The following is a 24,298-nucleotide window of genomic DNA, read 5'->3' on the forward strand; positions in this document are numbered from 1 at the left end:
TTACGATAGTTTTACGCTATTATATTTGAATGAACTCTGCATATAGCAAAAATAGCATGTTTTTATCATAAACACTTTTCGTATGTTACACATCGATCAAGAAAGAACAATTACTTTGATTTGCTATTTACATTTGTCTTTACAATTAGAATAGTGATAGAGAAAATAATGTTATCTTCTGCAAGAGAAAAGTATTAGAACTGAACGTTAACACCGTTTTTTTTAATATGTTATTGGCATGGGTGTGTAGGCAATATGACGGTCCCGTTCAAGATTACGTAAGCATTATAGGGAGTGTGGGTCTATGCTTTGCTTAATTCTAGATGATGTTTACTTCCTCCGTAGTTATTTACTTTTTAAACAAATGGCAAACCACACATTTTTTATGCCTGAAAAACAATAAATTACTAGGAAAACATTTACGTAAGCATGAGGAGGAAGGGGGTGGGGGTAAGAGCTTTGAGAGTGGTTAATAATTGTAATAAATCTGCATACGTAATACTTGAACGACCCCAAACTGGATAATGTGAAAGGCCACATGATATTTCACTCATATCTGAAGGGCTAACACATGATTATCGCGAGATAATGTCGCCGCGACGTAGACTACCCATCCTTATGTCATTAATAGGTATTAGAAAAAGACGTGTGATCTACGTCGCGGCGAAATACTGTCGCGCCAATCATGGGCTAGCTTTCCTGCTATTTCGATTTCAGATTGTCATCCTGCTCGCTGTAACATCCAGTTCAATGATTCAACATACATATCTGCATTGGTAATTTGCCATATTCTGAATCATCGCAAACATATGGAAAGGGCACTAAAATTCGGACGGTTACATAGACGGATATGACCTAACAAACCTCACTAACCAAACACTTCACTTAAAAAAACTCAGTCGTATCTTTAACGTAATATTATGACTTTGCCAACTAAAACTTAATTCAACAGTATACTATGTAAGGTCCCAATGTGACACGGGATCATTAAGGAGTGACTCTAGTGTCACTAGGCCCGCTCGAGCACCTTAATGCAGTGTTTAGGCCTCCGCACTTAACGTTAAGTCACCTACAACAAGGAATGTAGAATTCTTGTGACTTGTACAACAGCCCAATTTTATACAACAGGAATTCCACACTTGAACAGCAACGATGTAATAACAGTTAAAGCAATTAGCGGTATCTCAAAATCAAATGCATTTGAAAATGGAACTGTCATTTAGAAAACTTAAGGTATATGTTTGCATTAAAATTTTATTTGGGATACCGCCAATTGCCTTATGAGGGCAGAAGCAATTAGCGGTATCTCAAAATCAAATGCATTTGAAAATGGAACTGTCATTTAGAAAACTTAAGGTATATGTTTGCATTAAAATTTTATTTGGGATACCGCCAATTGCCTTATGAGGGCAGAGTAGCTTGCCTCCGGCGTATTAAGCATATACTGAGTCCAAAAATGGACGCAGAAACCACCAATTTTACGTTTTCAGACTATTTGGCTTTGACGGACTCTTAAGGCCGGTCTGACAAGAATACTGTTACTTGGACAAACCAGTACTATCAATTAGTTATCGGAAACATACAATTAGAAACTAGATACTGATTTTAGAGATAACACATAAGGCCCACCTGCACCAACCACTTAACTCAGGGTTAGTGGGCTGTCAACTGTCAAATTCCACATAAAATGGTGGGTTAACCCTCCATTTTCATTGGTGCAAGTGGCCCTAAATGGAATATAACTCTATAAAGGTGATTTAAATTCCCCTTGCGTGGCTTAGGTATTCTGTGTTTCCAAACAAAGTTTTATCTTAAAAACAATTAAATAAGTAACCGAGCTTCCGAAGTTTCCTGATAACTAAATTAAGTAACCTGGTATAATTTCAAAGACAGACTTGTATCAATATTGTTAAGTTGTCAAACAATGTGTTCATTGTTGTGAATTTACTAGTCAACACTAACGACTACAGAACACTTCATTTCTGAATTATTACGAGGCACCGCCATACTAGCAATAAAGCACTTCCTTGTATTGATATTATAATTTACATTCTGACTGTCATTTAATCAACTACTCTATAAATTTGTTCTGTACCTTAAAAGATTTTATATGATACGTTGATAACTATATCACATTTTGCCACATGAAACATACGACATAGTTTATCTATCCAATTGCCTTAAATTTGGCACACAATAGTAATCATAATGATCCCACGATATCTATTGGCTATGAACAAAGCTATACAGTGGCGCATGGCGTCCATTGGAGGACATTGTCCTTGTACTAAGGTTTTCAAAATGCCAGTTAACAGTGTGGATACTTTGATAGTGTTAGCCTTTTCTACGCCAAAGATATATTGGCACCACATCTTCAACGCCAATGACAGATCGAATCGGTCGCAGACCACATAGCGACATAAACTTAACGTAGCGGTGACGCGGCGTCTCCGTAACAGCGCGCAGCGTTTGACATGGCGTCGAAAAGGTTGACTACCGAAACCGATTCAACGGTAATACTATGTTTCAAAGCTTGCGCGCGTCACTGGCGCTTGGGAAGCCGCAGGCCGCCATCATCATGTTTGTGAGTCGGTGAACAGAGGCGCTACTTGAGATCGGCGGGGCCGAAGAGGTGGTCGAGGCCCAGGCCCCCCGGGGGCGGTGTGGGGGACTCGTCGAGCGTGATGTTGGGGCTCGACTCGCTGCCGCGCGACTCCTGTCATGTCTCCTGCTCGCGCACGATCACGATGCCCGCACGGCACATCGGGCACTCTTTCAGCTGAGACGTGCACACCGAGCAGAAGCCTCTGTCAACAATAAGTTTAGGTTTTACATCAAACCGCTCTCTTTTTCTAATATATACACGAGATGGCAGTGTATTCCCATCTATATGGGAATGATTCACTTCCATTTGTGGCCGGTAAGGACATATGGAAATACACTGAGATATTCACATAATAAATAAATAAATAAATAGGTGCGTAGGCAGTTTATATGGCTTATGGCTATGGTCAAGCATTTAATTAGAAATATTGTTACATAGGGAAGCAGCTTCCTTTTCTCTTTGGCTACATGTACTTGTAATGATGATGAGCACGTGCAGGTGTTTGCTGGAAATCTATAAATAAATACTAGGCTTAATTAAGACTTAGTATGTACTCGTCCGCAAGTAAGATGTACCTCGCGTATACGCGTATAAAACTTTCCAATACTTATAAATACTGGGCTCAGTCGGTACCTGTGGCCACAAGGCTCCAGCACACAACAGGCGGTTTCGTCGAAGCACAGCGTGCAGGAGTCCTCCTTCACACTCGAGCATCGGAGCTGCTCCAGGTATATTCTCCGAGGTACAACCTGTAACAAATAACACTTTTACACACTTGTATGATTTACATTCGACATTTAAATATTCTTGAACGCAACCACATGTTTCGTAATTGAAAACCGGCTTATTTTCTATTTCTCTTGTCTATGGTATGTTTGACATTTGTAAACTTATCACGAAACTATTTGAACTATTTCGGTGGTGTGTAGTTTGTTTTAATTCGACGTTATTGTGCAAAAACATAAGTAATTATGAGTGATTCTGGTGAAAAATGCACTTCCGAAGAAATCAAGGCTATGGGCGCTCAAAGTGACTGACAATTTGTTACATGAAAAGTCAGATAAAGCGTACCAAAAATGTTATGATTGTTTTGACATGGAAAAAATGTTTCAACTTTCTCTGAAACGGCGTTGTTGGCATATTTTGAAGAATTGTGCAACAAGTTCTCGCCATCAACATTGTGGACAGAATACTCAATGCTACGACGATCCACACAAATATTCCCATTCATTACATGAAGTAAGTAACTAACCCATTTTATTATTCTCGAATAGGTATGTATGTGGCTGTCGTAGAAAAAGTATAGTATATAATCGTAACATTATGAAGGCTATAAAAGTCTCGTACCTTACTTAGGCCACTCGGCAAGCCTTCGTGGCCTAACCGCGGTACTCAACTTTTATAGCCTTCATAACGTTACCGTTATATAATATACTATTGCAGCGGTTTTTAAACAAATAATAGTACATTGTGCAGCAAGGGGAGGAAGATGAATATTACTAACGAGAGTAAGTTAAATCGCGACGGCTTGCCGGAGCGATTTAAAGACTCGAGTTAGTAATATTCATACTCCCCGAGTTACACACAATGTTTTACATCACACTCGCAATGTAAAAAGTATATAAATAGATGTAAAAAAGTTAAGTACGGTACAAGAAATTTCATTATTCTCTTGGGAGAACGATTTTTCTATAACTCACGCTCCGCCTGCGTGCAATAGCACATTTAAAGTGCGGGTGTGATGAAAAGTAATTTAAGAGGAAAGTTTATATGTATGCATAATACGCGTGCGTAGCCAGACGGATTGATAGTAATAATAATAAACAGGGCTCAAATGTGAGGTTAGGAGGCAAATCGCAATGCTCGGTACACGTGGCAGTGTGTTGAGTGCAAGTCACGCATGCGCGGTCTACGACGCGCAAATATAGGTCATTGGGGCTGATTGAACGGAATTCCGTGAGACCGAGTTATTTATACTGTTGCCCCATTTCTCATTTGAAAATCATATGTGTAAAATGGTTCTATTTTTAATTTGCCTCTTTAGACCAAAAGCACAGGCAATGTCTGAGTAAGAGCGTTTCACACTGCGTCCGATCTGAATCCCTGAAAATATGGTCCGTCATAGCCGTAGAATTATTTCTATGGTCATTATTGGCGCACTCCGTCATCAGATTTTTGTCCATCATTCTTCCGATCTAATTTTCGGACCATATTTTCACGGATTCGGATCCGACGTAGTGCTACCGCTCTTTAGTGTTCTGTGACCAATTGATTTGATTTTTTTCGAAAATGCTATGAAATGTTCCAAATCCAATCTCTATTTAATAAGTGGGATAGAAATATATAAAATAAATGAGTTGTAATGAATGTCTCACATATCGATTTCATATTAATTCTATATTGAACAAATCGTTCAAATTCGTTTTGCCAGTTCTTAACCCTTAATTAGGAGGCACAAGGAGTATATTCGGAACGTATTTTGAACATCTATCTTTGACAGGTTTCAAAATGGACGGTGGTGAAAAGAAGCTGATATGAGTAAAAAGAAACTAGCCTATTATGATATTTCCGTGGAGTGAGGCGCTGGGGTGTGACGTCGGCGTCATCTGCCCACGCTTGGGATCGGCCACCACACCGGCCGGGCGGGGCCGTGCGCGCCTACGCGACACCCACTCATTTACCCCATCCCATCTTCGCAGATACATACTTCAATATAGAGACTGATCGACATACTACTAAACAACAGTTGTTTGCCCACACAGTAAAAAGAGACTTTTCACCACACCAACTGTTAAAGGCTTACTTTGCTATTCGAAAACAGATAGCAAAATTGCATTTTATCCACAAGAGTGCAAAGTAATTTCATACAAATTTTAACTTGATGTCTTAAGCTGGGTGGTAGAATTTACCTATAAAATGATGATTTTGAATCATAAATATTGAATAAATTAATGGATTTGATTTAATTTGATGTTTTATAGTTAGTATTTTGTTCGTGTTGGTGTGGTGAAAAATTTTGTTTCACTCGGTGGCAAAGTTTGTTTAACCTTCGTGCCTTGAAACCCTCGCAACGCTCAAGATTCCACTTTTTGAAACACTCGCTACGCTCGCGGTTTAATATTGGAATCTTTCGCTTTCTCGGGCATTATTTTTGGTTCCATACAAACTTTTGATCCTTGAGAGGAATGGGATCATTTGGCATCAAAAAAAGTTTTTGAAAAATGACTTTTTTTCTCACGCCCTGAACCTATGTTATTTCCAAAATCTGTAAACGCCAATCTTCATCAATTTGAAATAGATGGAATGTCTCCTTAGACCGTTTTCGCGTAGCAGCACGGGATCTGGTAGCTGCCCTCACTGGCCCGCTATCAAAATATACCCTGTATATCTTTTTAAAGCCAATATTGTCGAAAATTTGTTTTATTTTTACACATTCGACCAGGAAATAAATTTTTAAGTTATTTGGCGGTGTTAGAACGGTATAACAATAAAATGTAACAAAATCCAACCAACATTATTTTTTAATTTTGACACTGTTGCTTTTCGATTTTAACTGTCAAATTTATATGACTGACAGGTCATTAAATAAGGCTTTCTTAGAAGTATCACTTAGATTTAACTCAAAACTAAAAAAAAAATGTTGAAATGTTGACTTACGTACTTTTTGCAGAAATATTATAGTTGGAGACTCAATTTTCTTCCAGGTTATAAGTACTATTTAGTTAACCAAAATGAAAAAAAGATTGTATGATATGATAGAGTTAAATAATTTTAGATAAAAGTCGTATTTCATGAATTTGGTTTTTTTTTCTGCCGGCTGAACTACTGGGAATTTTTCAACAAAACTTTGCACAATCGTACTACTAAGTGTAAGTAACTATAGAAAAAAAAATACAGCTTCTAATCATTAAAGGGCATTTTCTCTTCCCTTATTCTGCTACGGCCTTTCAATTAAGTAATTGATTTTATTTTCATTTTTTACATTTTTTGCATTATAATATAAAGGTGGTTTTCCACCGGGAGAGCGTGAATGGGCAGAGCGGAGAGGGAATTGAAATTTGTATGGCGAATTTTAAATTCTCGCCCAGCGCATCTTTGGTGAAAATAGTAAAGATTGGCTTGGATGTGCGGGACTTTAATTGAGATATTTGTTAGTGTAAAAATGAACTATATTGCTTCCGACTTAAAAGTATAAATTAACTCTGATGTTAGTTTCCCATCGGCAGAGCGAGACGATAAGTGGCTTAGCGTGGAGAGGAGTGGATTGACGTGGATGTGCGGGACATGAATTGAAATATTAGTTAGTGTAAAAATTAACCGTATTGCTTTCTATTTAGAGTATAAATTAACTCGAAGGTGGTATTCTACCGGCAGAGCGGGACGAGACATGGCGAGGCGCGGATTGAAGAGGATGTGCGAGACTTGAATTGAGATATTTATTAGTGTAAAAATGTACCGTATTGCTTTCGACATAGAGTATCGTATGAAACCTACAATTTGCGGCAGGCACGCGCAGGCACGCGCGGGCTCGCGCGGGCTCGCGCGGGCTCGCGCTGGCCCGCGATGGCTATTAATGGCAATTTTTAGTGGAAAAGGGTCCGGGCGATTTCAATTCCCTCCCCGCTCTGCCCATTCACGCCCTGCCGGTGGAAAACCACCTTTATACTTGACACACGTATAAGTACTCTTAGGAGCAAACAAATTAACTCAATGTCAGTTTTGTGACGATAATTAAGTATTATATTTCAATAAAAATATTGTTTTTGTGTTAATTACATAAACTTTAAGCGCTAATCTACATTCAGAATGTGAAAAAAGTAAATTTTTAGACAGATTTTATGCTTAATTGTCGTCACAAAACTGACAGCGTTTAATTTTCGGTGAAGGAAAACATCGTGAGGAAACCGGACTAATTCCAATAAGGCCTAGTTACCCGTCGGGTTGGAAGGTCAGATGGCAGTCGCTTTCGTAAAAACTAGTGCCTACGCCAAATCAAGGCTTTGAGCCGTGGCAAATGCCGGGATATCGCAAGGAGGAGGAGGCCCCTATCTCAATTAAATGTAAATAATTACATGATACTTCAAAGATTTCTAAAATACTTATAGTGGTATTGTTCATGATATAATTTTCTTCCAAACAAACTGACAAGTTATCCACATAATAATACAGATTGTCGTAGATATTTTGACAGGAAAATATATAAATTTCACCCTTTTTATTTTTCGCCTCGTTTGAAAATTCTATGTATTACAGTAGCATTTCCTTAGCCTTCTGTTGTTCGTCAGTCAAGTAGCCGTGCTGGTTTAAGGACGAGAACGGCCGGTCGTTGCGCGGGAACTAGAACGGCTCGTGGCCGAAATTGAAGCGACACTATTGGAACGCCATGGTGCTCGAACAAGCCTTATCACACACACGCACACGCCGCACATTCCTCTTTTTGTTGGCAGTTGTCTTGCCGATAACACGTACCTTCTTTTGTTCCTCAGTCAAGTAGCCGTGCTGGTTGAAAGACGAGAACGGCCGGCAAAAAGAGCGAACTTGAACAGATCGTAACCAAAGCCAAAGCGACACTGTTAGAACGCCATGGCGTTCGCAACTGCCGTGCCTTTAAGAACACTTATGTACTTTTTATTGTTGGCAGTAGTCTTGCCGTTAATAAGTACCTTCTTTTGTTCGTCAGTCAAGTAGCCGTGCTGGTTGAAGGACGAGAAAGGCCGGCCGTTGCGCGGGACCTTGAGCGGCTCGTGGCTGAAATTGAAGCGACACTGCTTGGAACGCCATGGTGCTCGAACAAGCCTTACCACACACACGCACACCCCGCACGTTCCTCTTTTTGTTGGCAGTAGTCTTGCCGTTAACACGTACCTTCTTTTGTTCGTCAGTCAAGTAGCCGTGCTGGTTGAAGGACGAGAACGGCCGGCAATGAGAGCGAACTTGAACAGATCGTAACCAAAGCTAAAGCGACACTTTTCGCAACTGCCGTGCCTTTAAGACCACTTATGTACCTATTCTATTGTTGGCAGAAGTTTGGGCAATTACAGCACCTTCAGCAGTACCTTCTTTTGTTCGTCCGTCAAGTAGCCGTGCTGGTTGAAGGAGGAAAACGGCCGGTCGGTGGGCGGGAACTTGAATGGCTCGTGGCCGAAGTTGAAGCGGCACTGCTGGAACGCCATGAAGCTAGCGGCGGCGAAGAACCCTTGCCTTTAACAATAAACGTTATATTAGAGAACTAAGCTGACTCTGCGTGATATTTGCAATGATAACGGGTGACTGTGACTTTAACCAAAGAGGATTGAGTATTATAGAGAGTTACTGTCGAAGTAAAATGTGTAATCATCTCTTAACAAAAGCTTAAAACTTTTGAACCTCAGTTTTGACAATTTGGCCCATATTCTTAGCTTGATACGTGTTAAAATGTCAAATATTAATATTAGCGCCACCTAGCCGAGCATCCCGCAAAGGTGAAAATGAAAATGAAAATGAAAATGAAATATTTATTTTTCAAGTAGGCATATTACAATGCGCATATGAACGTCAAATAAAGCTACGCCGGCTCTAACCCTACGCCTCAGCCTCGAGAAGATTTCAGTCCCCCTCTTGGGAGGGGGTATCCACTATGGGACCGGCAAGAAACTCGGCGGGCAACTTCTTTTCAAAACATTACATCTTATAACTAACATGCATTAAATAACAAGATACAATTTAACATGCAAAAGTATTCATCAAAGAATATGAACAGACTAGGTACTCTATGGAAATTAATTTCAATAAATTATATTATTGCTTAATAATACGTCGTTCTTCTTCAGAGAAAACATATCAAATTGTCACAGAAGAAAAAGATAATATGAATCTCAATATCATTAAATATGTAATTTACCTACACAGCATAAAATATAAAATATTTGATGTGCTTTCTTATCTGAACCAGGGGCGGCTCACTCCGCGATCCTTTCGCCGCGCTACAAGTACATGCCGGCGGCCGCGAGTTCGCGGCCCATTCAGTGGCGACGACCTTCGCGCGGCGCAATAGAATTCAATGTCGTCTGCACGCGTGCGGTCCGTTTGTTAATGTAGGTAAGAATTTAGAATGGCGGCGTTTTGTGAACATCAAAGGAGTGAGCCTTCTGTACTTGTACTATTATATATTCTGTGTCTGAACTGTGTCCTCTATACATAATACAATTATTTTAATTGCTATTCGTTTTTTGTAGTTTCTGGTTCGGGCCATGCATGTTTGTCTGTCAACGTGTCAATGTTTGGTGTAACGCTATCTAGGACAGCGTACCTTTTTCTGTATGGTACGGAGGTACGTTTTTTTCTTAGACTTTATCTGTCTAGGTGGAGTTATATATGCAAAGATGCTTTAACAAAATATGTAGGTATATCAAAAATCTCTGAAAGTATGGCGAAATTATGACGCTCTGTATCTCTAACATGCTTTTTATTTCAGAAAAGATTATGGACAATTTTATTTTCCTATGCGAGGAAATAGGGATATGTGCGAAAAAATAAACTGTATAGAAATTTGTATACTAGGCGCTCAATTATGTTATCAGCAGGGTTAGCACATGATTGCCGCGAGAGAGTATGTCGCCGCGAGATAGACTACCCGTCCTTATGTCATTAATACAGTTAGAAGAAAAGATGTCATCTATCTCGCGGCGACATACTCTCACGGCCATCATGTGCTAGGCCTACTGCAGTGATATAAGTCTTTCGTCATGTTTAATTATTTACATAAAGATTCTAATATTTCAGAATTTTAGAGATAGGGACTCCTAGCCAGTGTGTTCCAACCCTGTAACAAACATGCCGGATGTTTGGCATAAACTACTGGCAATTTTTAGTTCTCGCTTGGACCACAAGTAGAAATATATCTTGAATAAATCGTACCTGGTAGTTTCAAAGATCTCCCTACAGGGTGGCAACCGGCGGCCGTTGAGTGAGAATACTACTTCCTTAGTGTTCATATCTATTAGTGCCCCGAGCACATCCCCGGGCCGCCACTCGGGGACTTCCGTCACTGGTTCGGGCCTCGCCTTGTACCAGATCAGCTTTCTGCAGCCGTCGTATGACAGCGAGTACAGATCGTCTCCGATGCCGTATCCTTCCTGAAAAGACAAGCGATTTATACAAATGGAACTGAGATAGAGTTGTCTTGTATAATCGCCCGTGACCGTGACCACCTAGCGCAACCTGGCCGAAACGTTGGATAAAAGGTAAAAATGTTAACTGGGTGAATCAACTTTTTCTTGTCTGTTATTGCCATGGTTACGGTTTACTGAGTTACGTTGGTTTTAAGCAATAGTATGCTACTTAAACTGCGCAAACATGCATTTTTTGCTGTTAACAAGCCCTTTCCTTAATTTGCCACCTAACATGGACTGCATGCTTGCTTAATTGCTTGCTTAATTTCAGTAGCATATTTTGCATAAAACCAGCGAGACGCAGGGGACCGTAACCATGGCAATAACAGACAAGAAACAGGCCCCGTAGCCGAATGGCATTTCTCCGACGCCAAACGAAAGCGATACGCCGCTGGCTCTGTCGCGCCAATACGCAAGCGCGATAGAGATAGATATCTACTAGCGCTTCGTTTCGTGAGCGTTTCGTGAGCGATTGTGCCATTCGGCTAGCCACCCTGTTCACCCAATTCATCGCGTTCGACCCGTGTGTGTCTTTAAAAATGTCGAGAACTTAAAGAGTTATAACCTACATATAAATAAAATAAATAAATAAATATAAATATTATAGGACATTCTTACAAAGCTTGACTGAGCCCCACGGTAAGCTCAAGAAGGCTTGTGTTATGGGTACTCAGACAACGATATACATAATGTACAAATACTTATGTACATAGAAAACGTCCATGACTCAGGAACAAATATCTGTGCTCATCACACAAATAAATGCCCTCACGGGATTCGAACCCAGGACCGCGGCTCAGCAGGCAGGGTCACTACCGACTGAGCCAAACCGGTCGTCAATATACATATACATACATATCTAGAAAAGATATGTTTACAGTGCAGCGCACACGTTCACACAAGTTAACACTACTCACATGGTTAAGGAAGTGGCTGTTTTTAGTCGCCCAGCCGATTTGCATGACGCCCGGCGTCACGATCACTGACTCGTAGTACCAGCAGCCCTCGTCCACTTGGAAGGTGCAGCGCACGCTCTCGAACGAGTACGAGTCGCAGCGCGCCTCCAGACCGTCGCACGAGATCTTTAGGTACTCGCTCACGTCTTGAGAGTTTAGGATCACGTTGATGCTTGACATGTCTACCACCTCGTAGGACAGCTTGCGGCCTTCGATTAGGACTGGAAATAAATATTATTATAGGACATCCATACTAATATTATAAATGGGAAAGTGTGTTTGTCCGTCTTTCACGGCAAAACGGAGCGACGAATTGCCGTGATTTTTTAAGTTGAAATAGTTCAAAGGATAGAGAGTGAGATAGGCTTCTTTTTGTCTCTTTCTAACCCCCCACTCCCTTACAATGGAGGTGGAAGTTGATATGGAGCTTGCCGAAATTTACGAATTTAACGCGAGCGAAGCCGCGGGCAAAAGCTTGTTCTTACATAAATCAAAGACATATGTAACTCCGTAAAGACAGATAAAGTCTACGAAAAAAACGTACCTCAGAACCATAGAGAAAAAGGTACGTTGACCTAGATGGCGTTACACCTTTGGGGGACGCTCGGCTAGATGGCGCTAATATTAATAATTTTCATTTTAACACATATCAAGGCAAGAATATGGGCCAAATTTTCAAAATTGAGGTTCAAAAGTTTAAAGCCTGTGTCGAGAGAGTCTATGGCTGTGATTACACATTTTACTTTGACAGTAACTCTCTATAAAACTCGATCCTCTTTGAATAAATTAACTGAGTCCCACGCCACGGTAAGCTCAAGAAGGCTTCAAAGGAAGGCTTGTGTGTGATTTTGTTAATATGAAAAGAAATAAGATTTTGTTACGATATCGTCCCTATGCACTATTAGTAAGTGCGAAGAGAAATCGCCGACGAAACCTGGACTGAAATGGTAGAATAAGCTACTTCCGATTTGTCATAAATCATAATTCATAATGCTTATTATTTTATTATTAAAATATAAATGATTTTACATACGAATTGCAAAAGTTAGAGATTTAGCAGGTTTGTATTAGGGGGAAGTCCCCTAGTGGCGGACACAAGCTTTTCAGAAAATAAAATAAAACTATTGTGAGCAGTATCACATTATTTGTGAATTAATGTCTATATAGATTAAAATATATGTGAGTTAAGAAACAGGCAACATTTACATAAAAAAATAGAAAAAGACTATACCAAACTTGGATATCGAAAAATGGCACCAGATACAGGACAGGCAAATCCCAAACCTTCAAAAACCCATCATTGTTACGAAATTATGTATTACAAACACACGTAGATGTTTGCAAGCACATTCCGGGATGTCTGCATACAATATGGCATTACAACCCCATATTGACCACAAATAACTAAATTCAAAGATGTTGCATCATAATCATAATCATTAAATTTTTATGCGAAGCAATAGTTTCCGGACAAAAAAGCTTTCGGCCGCTCCCGTCGACGAGGTCTCTTATGTCATTGGTAATTCGTATCTTATGATCGTGTATCAGTATGCACTTCCACGTCTAATTTGCCCAGTTTTGAAATAGATGTGTTATAATTTGCCGAGATACGCGAGTGTCCGGCGTTACCAGCCATCCGTGGTTAGGGGACTTCCCCTATGTTGTTAAATAGTATTTTATACAATCGCGATATAATACAAAGCTTTTCAGTCGAGTATCATGTTTAGGCCACGAAGCTTTGCTGAGTGGCCTAATAGTACGGTACGAGAGTGAAAAGCTTAATTATATCACTATTGTATACAATACTTTTTCTACGAGTCATCATCTTCATCATCAATGGACGGAAATATCATCATTCATGCAAGTTTAAATTAATGTTAATAGCGTCGTTCACCGTTGTATCAACATCGAATTACCTAGCAACCAATTGTTTGTAATAACCGTCTCTGATTGGCCGGTAACGCGGCAATAAAAAAAAATGTATTTCAGATGCAGAAAAATTTGCCAGGTATCGCAAATTAGTATAGAAATTGTATGATGTTCTATTTTTGAAATTATTACAGTTAACTTATATTATTATAGTTGACTCGGAACTGCCATAGAGTATCCAACACTGAAAAGTTAGCACTTATAGTTTAGTCTGTGGTGTCCTAATTGACAGATTACAGTCGACGAGTAGAAAAAAATTATTTTGAATGGATTTTCTTAAAAGTGGACGGTTCATTTTGTTTCTTTTTTCAACTAGCCTATAATGGTGTCCCACTGCTGGGCAAAGGCTTCTCCCTTTGACCTCCATGACTCCCGGTTTAGTGCCTCTTCCAGTCAGTTAGTCCGACCCTCCATCTCCGTCTGGGCCTGCCCTGGCAGCTACACTAGCCCATTTGTTAAAATGCATGCGGCAAATGTGACTAGCTCTGTACCATTTAATGGCAGTGCTCTCGAAGACGTCGGCAATGCGGGTTTTTGAACACGCCGTGGTATTTCGGATACGATCGGTCCTTCTTTTTGACTAAGGACCAGTTGCATCAACCACATTTGACAGACACAATACATCATCGTCACACAGCAGAGGTCAATGGAACTTCCCATACAATAAAATTTAACGAGTGCTTTAACGGTGACAGACGGTTTAGTGCAACCGGCCCTTAATCTGACGACCGGTTACCCTTAATCTCGCTTAATTTGACGACCGGTTTGGCTTAGTCGGTAGACCCTGCCTGTTGAGCCGCGGTCCTGGGTTCGAATCCCGGTTAGGGCATTTATTTGCGTGATGAGCACAGATATTTGTTCCTGAGTCATGGACATTTTCTATGTAAGTATATAAGTATTTGTATCTGTTTATGTCTGAGTACCCACAACACAAGCCTTCTTGAGCTTACTGTGGGGCTCATTCAATCTGTGTAAGAATGTCCTATAATATTTATTTATTTATTTTATTTAATCTTTTCATGATATTGATTTGTAGATGTAGACCGGCAATAACATCGCACAAAAAGAAGCTCCCGCGGCTTGTTGATCGTCAACTTGTTGCACCCTGCAGGGAGACACTTACACAGGTTGTCGAGCGCCCACTGCGCGCAGAACCCGACCTGCCGCCACACGGGGTCCTTGCTGCCCGCCAGCTTCTCCAGCTCGAGGAGGGGGTTCTCTCGCTCCCGCTCCAGGCACTTGTTGATCGTCAACTTGTTTTCAGTCGTGTGGGCGAATTTCTCTAATGCTAACAACGCGAACAGGACCACGCATGCCTCGCGTCGTTTTACCTGGAAAAATAATACATTTTTTTGTTATAATATTTATTTTTTTATTTATTTGGAGTTGTTTTTCTGTCGCAATAAGTTTGTCTGCGGTATTTGAACAGTTTTGTCTTATTATTTACAGGAATACAGATATTTAGCTGCCGCCAGCTTCTCGACCAGATAGCCCAGCACCACGTAAATGTTGCGCTCGACGCGCACGTCCATGTCTAGTGCTGGCCTCTAGCTCGGATCCTGCGCCCTTACCAGAAACGCGATGAGATAGTCGAGTGTGTTCTGCGTGAACACGGCGACGCTGTTGGGCCCCGCCAGCTTCTCGGCCAGACAGCCCAGCACCACGCAAATGTTGCGCTCGACGCGTACGTTCATATCGCCTAGTGCTGCCCTCTGGGACGACAGACCCAGCATTTGCGTCACCTGTGAACAATGATGACATTATTGTTTCCTGAATTTAATATAACACTTTACATCTTCTTTTCATAAACGTAAATTGGTTAAAAGCAGCGAGATTCACTATAAGGTAGCAGGTGTTACCTCCGATGACTTAGCTTAGCTTAGTTTCCAGTAGCCAAAGTGAAGAAAATCAGAAATAACAGGTTCGTAAAAGAATAAATAGAAATGAACAATTGATATTACCTGTGAAGTGTAAAAATATGGGTAAACAACGCCCATGTCTCATAGCTGTTACTTTGCGTGCATCGATTTTTTTACACATGATTGTAGAACGAACGAGAATGGAAGGATGGAAATGGCAATCGAACACAAAATCAGATTATCATTCAACTCTAATTGCGCCAATTGCCTGCTACCTGGACAAGGGCAAAAAATCGAATACCTATAGTAGTTCCTTGAACGCCTAAAGATAAGAACACAAGCCTTATCAGTAATTTTCTTCTTCAATAATTTAAATTAACAAAAGATTGCCCGATTTAAGTCTTCAATAAGCTTAGAAATCTTAGAATGCTCTTCTTTACTATAATAAGCTGTAAGTTATACTTGTGTCAAACTAAACAAAAACTAAAACAAAATCAAACTTATTGCAAACGGCGTCTTAAGTAATTTATGTAAATGTTACCTACTTATTTACCTGTGGCTCTTGGTTTCAGCTTGGGCTTAGGCAAAAATGTAAATAAGACTCGAGCCATAAAATAAATGTGACGTTTAAGGTAAGGTACGAGTATAAAACGGAACAAATATACATTAACATTACACGCGTTACAATGACGTCAGCTAGTAAGTTCTAAATTATTGTTCCACTTTATCTAACCTTAATATTCACTAGGATGCGTGTTAAACTCATGTAAATATGTAAGAACACAATGCTACATTGGCACGCAACCACTCACGCGTGACATTGGTTGCTCGAGATACGTTTGCTCATGCTAAATATATAGGACTCCTATTACCTTGCAGTATTTTACATTTAGATACATTGCCATTTTTACTACGAGACCCCTGACATTATATTGACAAAAAAAATCTACAATTTAAAAAATGCAATAAAAACTTTCCATACAAAATAGTTGACATGTTTATCGATCAGATTTGGCCTTTTTGATCATACTAGCGACCCGCCTCGGCTTCGCACGGGTACTATACCTACATGTAAACCTTCCTCTACAATCACTCTATCTATTAAAAAAAACCGCATCAAAATCCGTTGCGTAGTTTTAAAGATTTAAGCATACATAGGGACATAGGGACAGAAAAAGCGACTTTGTTTTATACTATGTAGTGATGATACACAGTTGGTTTTGTGAGTTCATAGTTTTGTTACTAGCTGCTCACGATTAATGGTAAACGTATTGAACTTTCAATAAACACTGATCAGGGGCCTTACCATGATCTCTTAACGCGATTCAGTTTAGGACCTAAACTGAACTGCGTCGCTATTTCCTACCACGACGTTGTTATTGCGATCAAATTTCGACCGAGCGAGCGATAAGCGTCCCAGCCGTTTCATTCACTCATCTCAAGTGTATTTCGTACCATGACATGCCACTTGAGCCTAAACTGAATCGCAGGAATGTCAAATTTAGCGATTCATAAAAAGTTACTCACTTACCGCATTATTCTGAATCGCTTTGTTGTAACACTAGCGATACTAAATAGTTTTGTGTTTTTTATAAGGAGTAGGAGATGGAAAATATAACTAAAGCTAGTTTCATCACCTGATTAATTTATTATTTTGGTTTTTCGATCCTTACCGATTCGATAATAAAATATAAAGTTTTATGATTTTGTTTAGTAATATTTACGGACCACCTATTCCAACTAACTACACGTTTTTACATTTTTAGAGTGCCCTATGATCTCGCAACTTTCGCAAAAACGCAAATCAAAAAGAGCGAGAAAAAGTCTGATCCTTTTTTAGTCGATGTGCAAGGAGTCATGTTAACACTTGCGACAAACTATGCCTAGGATGGCTAAGGAATCAACTAGGTCTAGCATAACTTAGCGATATACATTAAATTTAGACACGAGTGAGCTACCTACAAATACTAATGACTTACGTATTTGTTAAAATATCATCCAAACACTGCGAGTTCTATAGCCGAGCACAGCACTTCAAATACATAAATAAAAACTTTATTATTAATTACCTACTAGTCAAGGGCGTGATGTTCTAAACATAAGCTTTAACGAACTGTCATTATATATATATTTATCATTTATTTATAGTTTTGTTCAAAAAGACACGATATTTTACACAAAATCATTGTAATTATTGTGAATTTTACATTTAAATATTTTAAATGTTTCTTTTTCCAGTTTTAAGAATAAAATAAAATTAAAAATTAGTAATCGTTCCTGGTTTTCGAACGATCAAACGTCACAAGGGGAAAACGAGATAGATTTATACGATTCCTATAGCGTCATCCTTTTCTTGTCAAAACGATTCAGTTGCGGACCAGAGACAATATCGGTCTTTCATTCACTTGTACGCGGTTCAGTTTCGACTCTGAACATTGGAGGTCATGGTAGCAAATTGAGACGCTCAGTTTAGGCACCTAAACTGAACTGCTCTGCGTTTGAATCGTTTTTAAAAAGATCGTGGTAAGGCTGCAGGTATTAACAGGTGGACAATGCCTTAATGAATTCTCTACCATTCTTGTTGGGATGGTCATTGGACTGAATAGAAAAATATAATTGAAAAACCAATATTTACTATGAATCGTTACCTACTTTTCTCAATTAATATAACAGTATTATGTATACCTATGCAATTTACCTTTATAACGGAGTCTTTGGAGGGCAGCGGACAGTCATCCAGTAGGATAATGATGACAGACGGGCCGAAAGGGTCTTCGAGTGGTATCACTCTGACCATAGACTTGACCACTTGTATCCAACCTTCTTCCTTGTCCGCTATCATGTGAAGTTTGACCAGCGAGACGGGAGATTCTTCATCACTGTAACATGAGGGTCATTCATTAGGACAATTTTCAGTATAATTTAAGGGTTATAAATAGAAATCTATCATCATCCTACTTGCGTAATTCGCCATTCGCCACGGCTTAAGAGAGCCTGGGGTCCGCTTTGACAAATAATCCCATGATTTGGCGTAGGTTAGTTCGAGAAATTATTTAACCAAATACTATCATAAAATATTTAAGTAGTAGTTTTTGGAATAATTCCAAAATGTGGATGTTGCCATAAACCAAGCGCCAATCAAGTATGACGACCATTTTTCAGATTTACAGGGTGGCCCAAAATTACGTTGACAAAGAATAGGGAAATGTTGAAATAAACCAATATCGAAGTTACCGAAATATAATGTTGTAACAAAGGCGAATAAAACCAGGCTATTCTCCTTATCTGATCAACATTTGTTCGGCGACTTTTAAAAATAACTTGTATTTTGATTTTTATCACCCTTGAAAGTTTTTTTGTAATGTATTGCGAATTCTGTTAAGTCTAAAGTGTGACAGACAATCAATGACAACAATAATGGCGTACATTGAAGCTAATATTTATTTTGTATGAAAAATTAAAAATTTAAAGACTTCATAATTTTTAAAAGTCACTTAACAAATGTTGATCAGTATAAGGAGAATAGCCTACATTTCAATTATTCGCCTTTGTTACAGGCCCCACTCTGTATATATTGTATATTTCTACATTCACCATGGATGTTTTAACAGCATTCATGTCCATTTCGCAAGGTTTGCAAAGTAGACCAATTGTGTAAAGGCATTTTTTTCAGATTCATAAGCTCGACATGTTTCAGCCTACTTACGTAAAATCGCCTAACTTAAAAGCTTAAAACTATAAAATATAGTTTGTAATCTTACAACCCTAGCCCTTTTTTTAAATTATAAATGGGCTTACTCTTGGCTACAGACTAGCCAAAGGTAAAGACGTGGCCTAGGAGTGAGCTCGCCCAGAAGATGCCTGTTTGTTTACTCTTGATTTCAAGGTTATATGAGCTCGGAAATATAGCCGCTGGCAAGGAATTCCACTCCTTGGCAGTGCACATAAGAAAAGAAGAAGCAAAGCTCGTTTATTTTGACGACCGGTCTGGCTCAGTCGGTAGTGACCCTGCCTGCTGAGCCGCGGTCCCAGGCTCGAATCCCGGTAAGGGCATTTATTTGTGTGATGAGCACAGATATTTGTTCCTGAGTCATGGATGTTTTCTATATATATAAGTATGTATTTATCTATTTAAGTATGTATATCGTCGCTTAGCACCCATAGTACAAGCTTTGCTTAGTTTGGGGCTAAGTTGATCTGTGTAAGGTGTCCCCCAATATATTTATTTATTTATTTATTGATTACAAAAATTAGGATACTTTACAAGCTATACATGCAATAAGTTAGACGAAAGTCATACTAGAGGTGCAGCGGCATATCGTTAATTTTTTGTAACTGTATTTGCATTTGTACTTCAAAGCCAAAGGAGAATATTTTGAAAACGATTCGATTTATTTGGTCGAAAATTATTAAGGTTTCACTAATTTGTAGGACAATCATTCGTGTAAGGACAGATAAATGTATAAACGTTTATCAACCTATTTTCGGGCCACCTTGTACAATTTGTGAGTGTATTGCATAGAGCTAACAGTTTCTTATTGGGTCAGGGTTAGATTTAGAACGCTGGACATGCACTCTTGGAACCTACAAATATTTTTGTTTGCAGGTGCGGAACTGTTTAGCATTAAGAAGCACACAGGAAATTATTAGGTCCAAACTCGAATCATCAATCATTCGAACAACAACAAGCAATAAAAATTAATGCTATTTAAATAGATGCTGCTTGGTCCTTGTAACAGAAATCGCTGGTGCAAACAGATATTTCATATTGCAAATATTATTCATTGGACATAGGAAACCATTGAGCCTAAACACATTTTGGTAGATGAGATGAGTTATTCCACCATGGAGACTTTTTAGCCACCTTTTGACTGCATCATCATATGAGCTCATTAAAATTGTGTAGTATAGTTGAAAGTAATATAATCGTAGGCAGCAGTTAGACTTATTGTACTAATCATACCATTGCATTGCTAATAAGAAAACCATTTCGCATTTAGCATCAAACTTAATGAATTGCATGCATTATAATAGCTGAGATTGCATAATTCATTAGATGCGTTATAAGCATCAGCATGAAGTATTTAACAATTTAATGTTCTTTGTCTATGACTTTTGATATTGGCATGAAATTTTTCAATTACACCTTTATTTTCTTTACTAGACTTATTATTAATATTACAATACTGGAAATCAGCTTGTGAATTTGCATACAGTTTCATATCCAATTACTTAAATAATACCAACTATACTGACTTTAAAAATCTACATTATAATTGCTTTGCATACTATCTCATCATATTTAACATATTCTTCAAATATTATCATAAAAATGCTTCAATAAATTGAACAAGTTTAAAGCAAACATTGCCAGGCATTGATTTGATAGGCATATTAACACTTTCGCAACCAAGAACCCTGGTAGGCACTTGTGAACTTGGCTCAGATGCTGGACAACTCGCTGGGCAGGTTCTTGCCATACAAGTGGGCAGTATAGATTACCGATGTGCCAACGGAAAGTTTCCAAAATTCTGTAATTTTCACATAGGAAAACTTCAGAAACTTTCCATACTTTGTATGGACAATTGTATGGATGGAAACTTTCCATTTCATAAATTTAAATTCCCTTTATTTTTCGTGAAAGTTTCGTGAATTTTTCAAGAAATTTAAGATGTTTTTGGAAAGTCTCCGCAACTTGCACATCATTAGTATAGATAGACAACAACATGTTTCTGATGTAGTGCCCCATTTTATGTCTGATATAGAATGTAATATTGTCTTCGGTTACCGCGATAGTTACTCATGAAATAAAACTATGGAAACGGATTAAATCGCGTATAATGAATTTAAAATACATCCCGACGTTTCGAACTCTTTACAGCGTTCGTGGTCAACGGGTGACTGAGGAAAAATTAAAATGTGCAAAAGCTACCCACTTACAAGAAATATTAACGAACCATGACCACAAATAATATAGATTTCTAAGGCAGGTTCACACACTATTAATAAAGCCAGTTATACAATATTCAAAAAATTTTACCATTACTCTGTTAAAAAATAATTAACCAATTCGTCGTCGATTCGACGTCGGGATGTATTTTAAATTCATTATACGCGATTTAATCCGTTTCCATAGTTTTATTTCATGATATAGAATGTGTTAAAAATGATATTTTAAACACTCACTTGTCAACAATGGAAGCTATGAGACCCAGCATTTCTAGCACAAGTTGGTCGACAAGCTTGGAGTCCACAACCTTGGCGATGCGAGTCCGCGTCTCCGACACGGCCGGGGACGCGGACTCTGGCTCTGGATTCAATGAGTACACATCGCCTTCTTCTGGATCCTTTTCTTTACACCAACACACCCCCATTACCTGGAATTAAGGAACAAGCTAAATTGATTTAGCATTGCCTACATATTTATTTATGAGATGGACTATAATTTTGAATAGTTATAAAAAATATAACAATACAAATTTTATAGCTTCAAATGGTAATGAAATTTGTTAGTGAAAGTTGTTTCTTAAGTGTTATATATGAGTAACAGGATTGTATATAATCTGGTCAAAACAAACAATGAATATTGCAATTTTGTTTTACACACACATAACTGGCATGACATCAAAAGTGCACTAAGTTTAGGTAAGGTCAGTTGGGGTAAGAGAAACATACTTTATTTAAAATAAAATATAAAATCATGTAATTCGCTTCTAAGACGTTCATTCATTTTGATGATAATTGGATAATATTGCCGTAATACTCAGCTTATCTGTACATTTTTTTTAATAAACTGCATGCACTGCATAAGGCTCAAATCATCAACTAAGTAGCACCGCGCAGAACAGTTTCTCTTTCCTGGTTTTTGGGGTAAGTGAAACTGGTTCCATTTTACGTGCTAATTTGACGTATTATGAAATAGTTCACGCTTAAATATTTTAAGTTTAGTTCAGTTAATCCAAAATAATATTTAACATATTAGTATAAGGTTTAATTTTGGAACTAGAGTGACATTACCGAAAACGGGGCAAGAGAAACATATGGGATGTAGACAGACGTGTAAAACAGTTGGTTCGAAATAGTTCAATAATTTCTTTTTTTTAATTATAGATACAAGTGTGGGAAAGAGGATGTACGAAACGAATGGAGTTAAAAAGTAGTAGGTAGTTTCAAGTTCATTCATTGCAACACAACCGAAGGGGATGTTTTAAATTGACACAGGTTACGTTTTTCCTCTACGCATGTGTATTGTACGACGTTTTCAGTAGGTAAAGAATACACATAGACCTTCATTAATGTTTCGACAAACATAAAGTACAATTTCTCGCACTAGTGTGAAAAATTACGCACTAATGTGCACTGAAAGATTATTCTGGAAAAGCAGAAATCAATATTTAATTTTTTGGACAACAACATATAAAACAAAAAGAAATATTTTTAACCACACCAACTGGTAAAGGCTTACTAGTGAAAAATAAACTAAATAAACAAATTACTATTCTTCAACTTCTTACAAGAACGAGACTATAAATGTTTGTAACTCCTGATACCGGGAAAGAGAGACATATGATTCACTTTCCCGGTGTTACCAGTTTCTCTTTCCCCACTCGGTATCTTACAGATGACGTTTTTTTAAGCCATCATAACAGTAACAAATTGACGAAAATTTTAAGAAATGTGGTTATGCGGATAAAGTAAAAACTGTTATATTGCACTACCTTGAAAATCAGTCTCTGAGCACTTATATTTATTATTTTATCGCCGCACGAAAAACCTCCTGCCAGCTCGAGTTCAAACAAGAAGCCAACGAATTTTTTTGTTGCACCCTCAACAGTCACATATGTGATCTACCCTCATCTGTGTTAGATAATTGGAATTAGTCTATGTATACTGTTTTACTGACACAGTAGCCACTTGACTGCATCGCATAGTTTTTAGTTTATAGCATATAGATTCTCTTTTCCCATAGATTCACTTACCCCAACTGACCTTATTTGAATCTTACGGCTGTGAGATTTTTTATTTTTGTATAAGTACTATAATACAAAGATGTTCTTATTAAACTTAAACATATCCTTATTTCCTAAGGTGGACGAAATATTAAAATTGCAGCCTAGAAACTAACTTATATATGTATTTTGAGGATCTCTGAAGTAGGTGGTGAATCATAACATTACAAAATCATAAGTCACACTCACTGCAGTTTGATGTCGGGTTTCATTGCATTATAACAGAATGGAGCCTAATAGTTCCAGTATCCTTTGTTACCGCACCGGTTCTTTCAAAATATTTTATTGATATTGTTGTAGGTACTCAGAACATTCATAATTCAGGTGTAGACAGGTATAATTTTCTCAAAATTATTGGCTACTCAACCGATACAACAGCTCATCTGTCATGTCACGTCACTTTACTAACAGATAATAAAAAAAACATTGTTTTCTATTGAGGTATTAACAGACGAATGCACCAGACAGACCGATGTTTTCCTCCATTAGACCACGGATACACTATGCGATTGATGTCTACTCCACGTGTCACCGCTTTATCGGGTGTAGCAGGACATGAATGTTCTCGTGTTCATCATAAAGCTAGGAACATACTACGCGGACGTCCGTCGTCGCGCGACCGCGGACGCGGATCTGGACAATGAATATACACGAAGGCTAGGAACATACTACGCGGACGTCCGTCGTAAATCGACCGCGGACGGGGATCTGGACAATGAATATACATTTAAGCTAGGAACATACTACGCGGACGTCCGTCGTAAATCGACCGCGGACGGGAATCTGGACA

The 24,298-nt window shown here is 38.6% G+C and overlaps 1 protein-coding gene across 1 annotated transcript; it reads right to left on the reverse strand.

The window, feature by feature from the left end:
- Positions 1-1,419: 1,419 nt before the first annotated feature.
- Positions 1,420-23,880, reverse strand: LOC125240950 (RING finger and SPRY domain-containing protein 1). The gene is made up of 10 exons (XM_048149156.1): positions 23,698-23,880; positions 21,686-21,876; positions 18,198-18,378; positions 15,212-15,382; positions 14,764-14,971; positions 11,673-11,932; positions 10,502-10,719; positions 8,662-8,806; positions 3,239-3,354; positions 1,420-2,807 (listed from the first exon to the last, which is right to left on the reverse strand). The coding sequence occupies exons 2-10, from the start codon at positions 21,871-21,873 to the stop codon at positions 2,720-2,722; spliced, it is 1,575 nt and encodes a 524-aa protein (XP_048005113.1). The 5' UTR covers positions 21,874-21,876; positions 23,698-23,880; the 3' UTR covers positions 1,420-2,719.
- Between the last annotated feature and the right edge of the window lie 418 nt (positions 23,881-24,298).

Source organism: Leguminivora glycinivorella, chromosome Z, assembly GCF_023078275.1.
Source record: "Leguminivora glycinivorella isolate SPB_JAAS2020 chromosome Z, LegGlyc_1.1, whole genome shotgun sequence".
Classification (NCBI taxonomy): domain Eukaryota; kingdom Metazoa; phylum Arthropoda; class Insecta; order Lepidoptera; family Tortricidae; genus Leguminivora; species Leguminivora glycinivorella.

Bases quoted from the DNA above. Each gene is read 5' to 3' on its own strand.
- LOC125240950 (XM_048149156.1), bottom strand. From the start codon at position 21,873: ATGGGGGTGTGTTGGTGTAAAGAAAAGGATCCAGAAGAAGGCGATGTG. The intron at 15,383-18,197 runs GTAAATTGCATA...CATTGTTCACAG, and splicing joins CCAAAGACTCCGTTATAAAG to GTGACGCAAATGCTGGGTCT. The intron at 3,355-8,661 runs GTACTGCTGAAG...TATTTGTTACAG, and splicing joins TGACGGACGAACAAAAGAAG to GTTGTACCTCGGAGAATATA.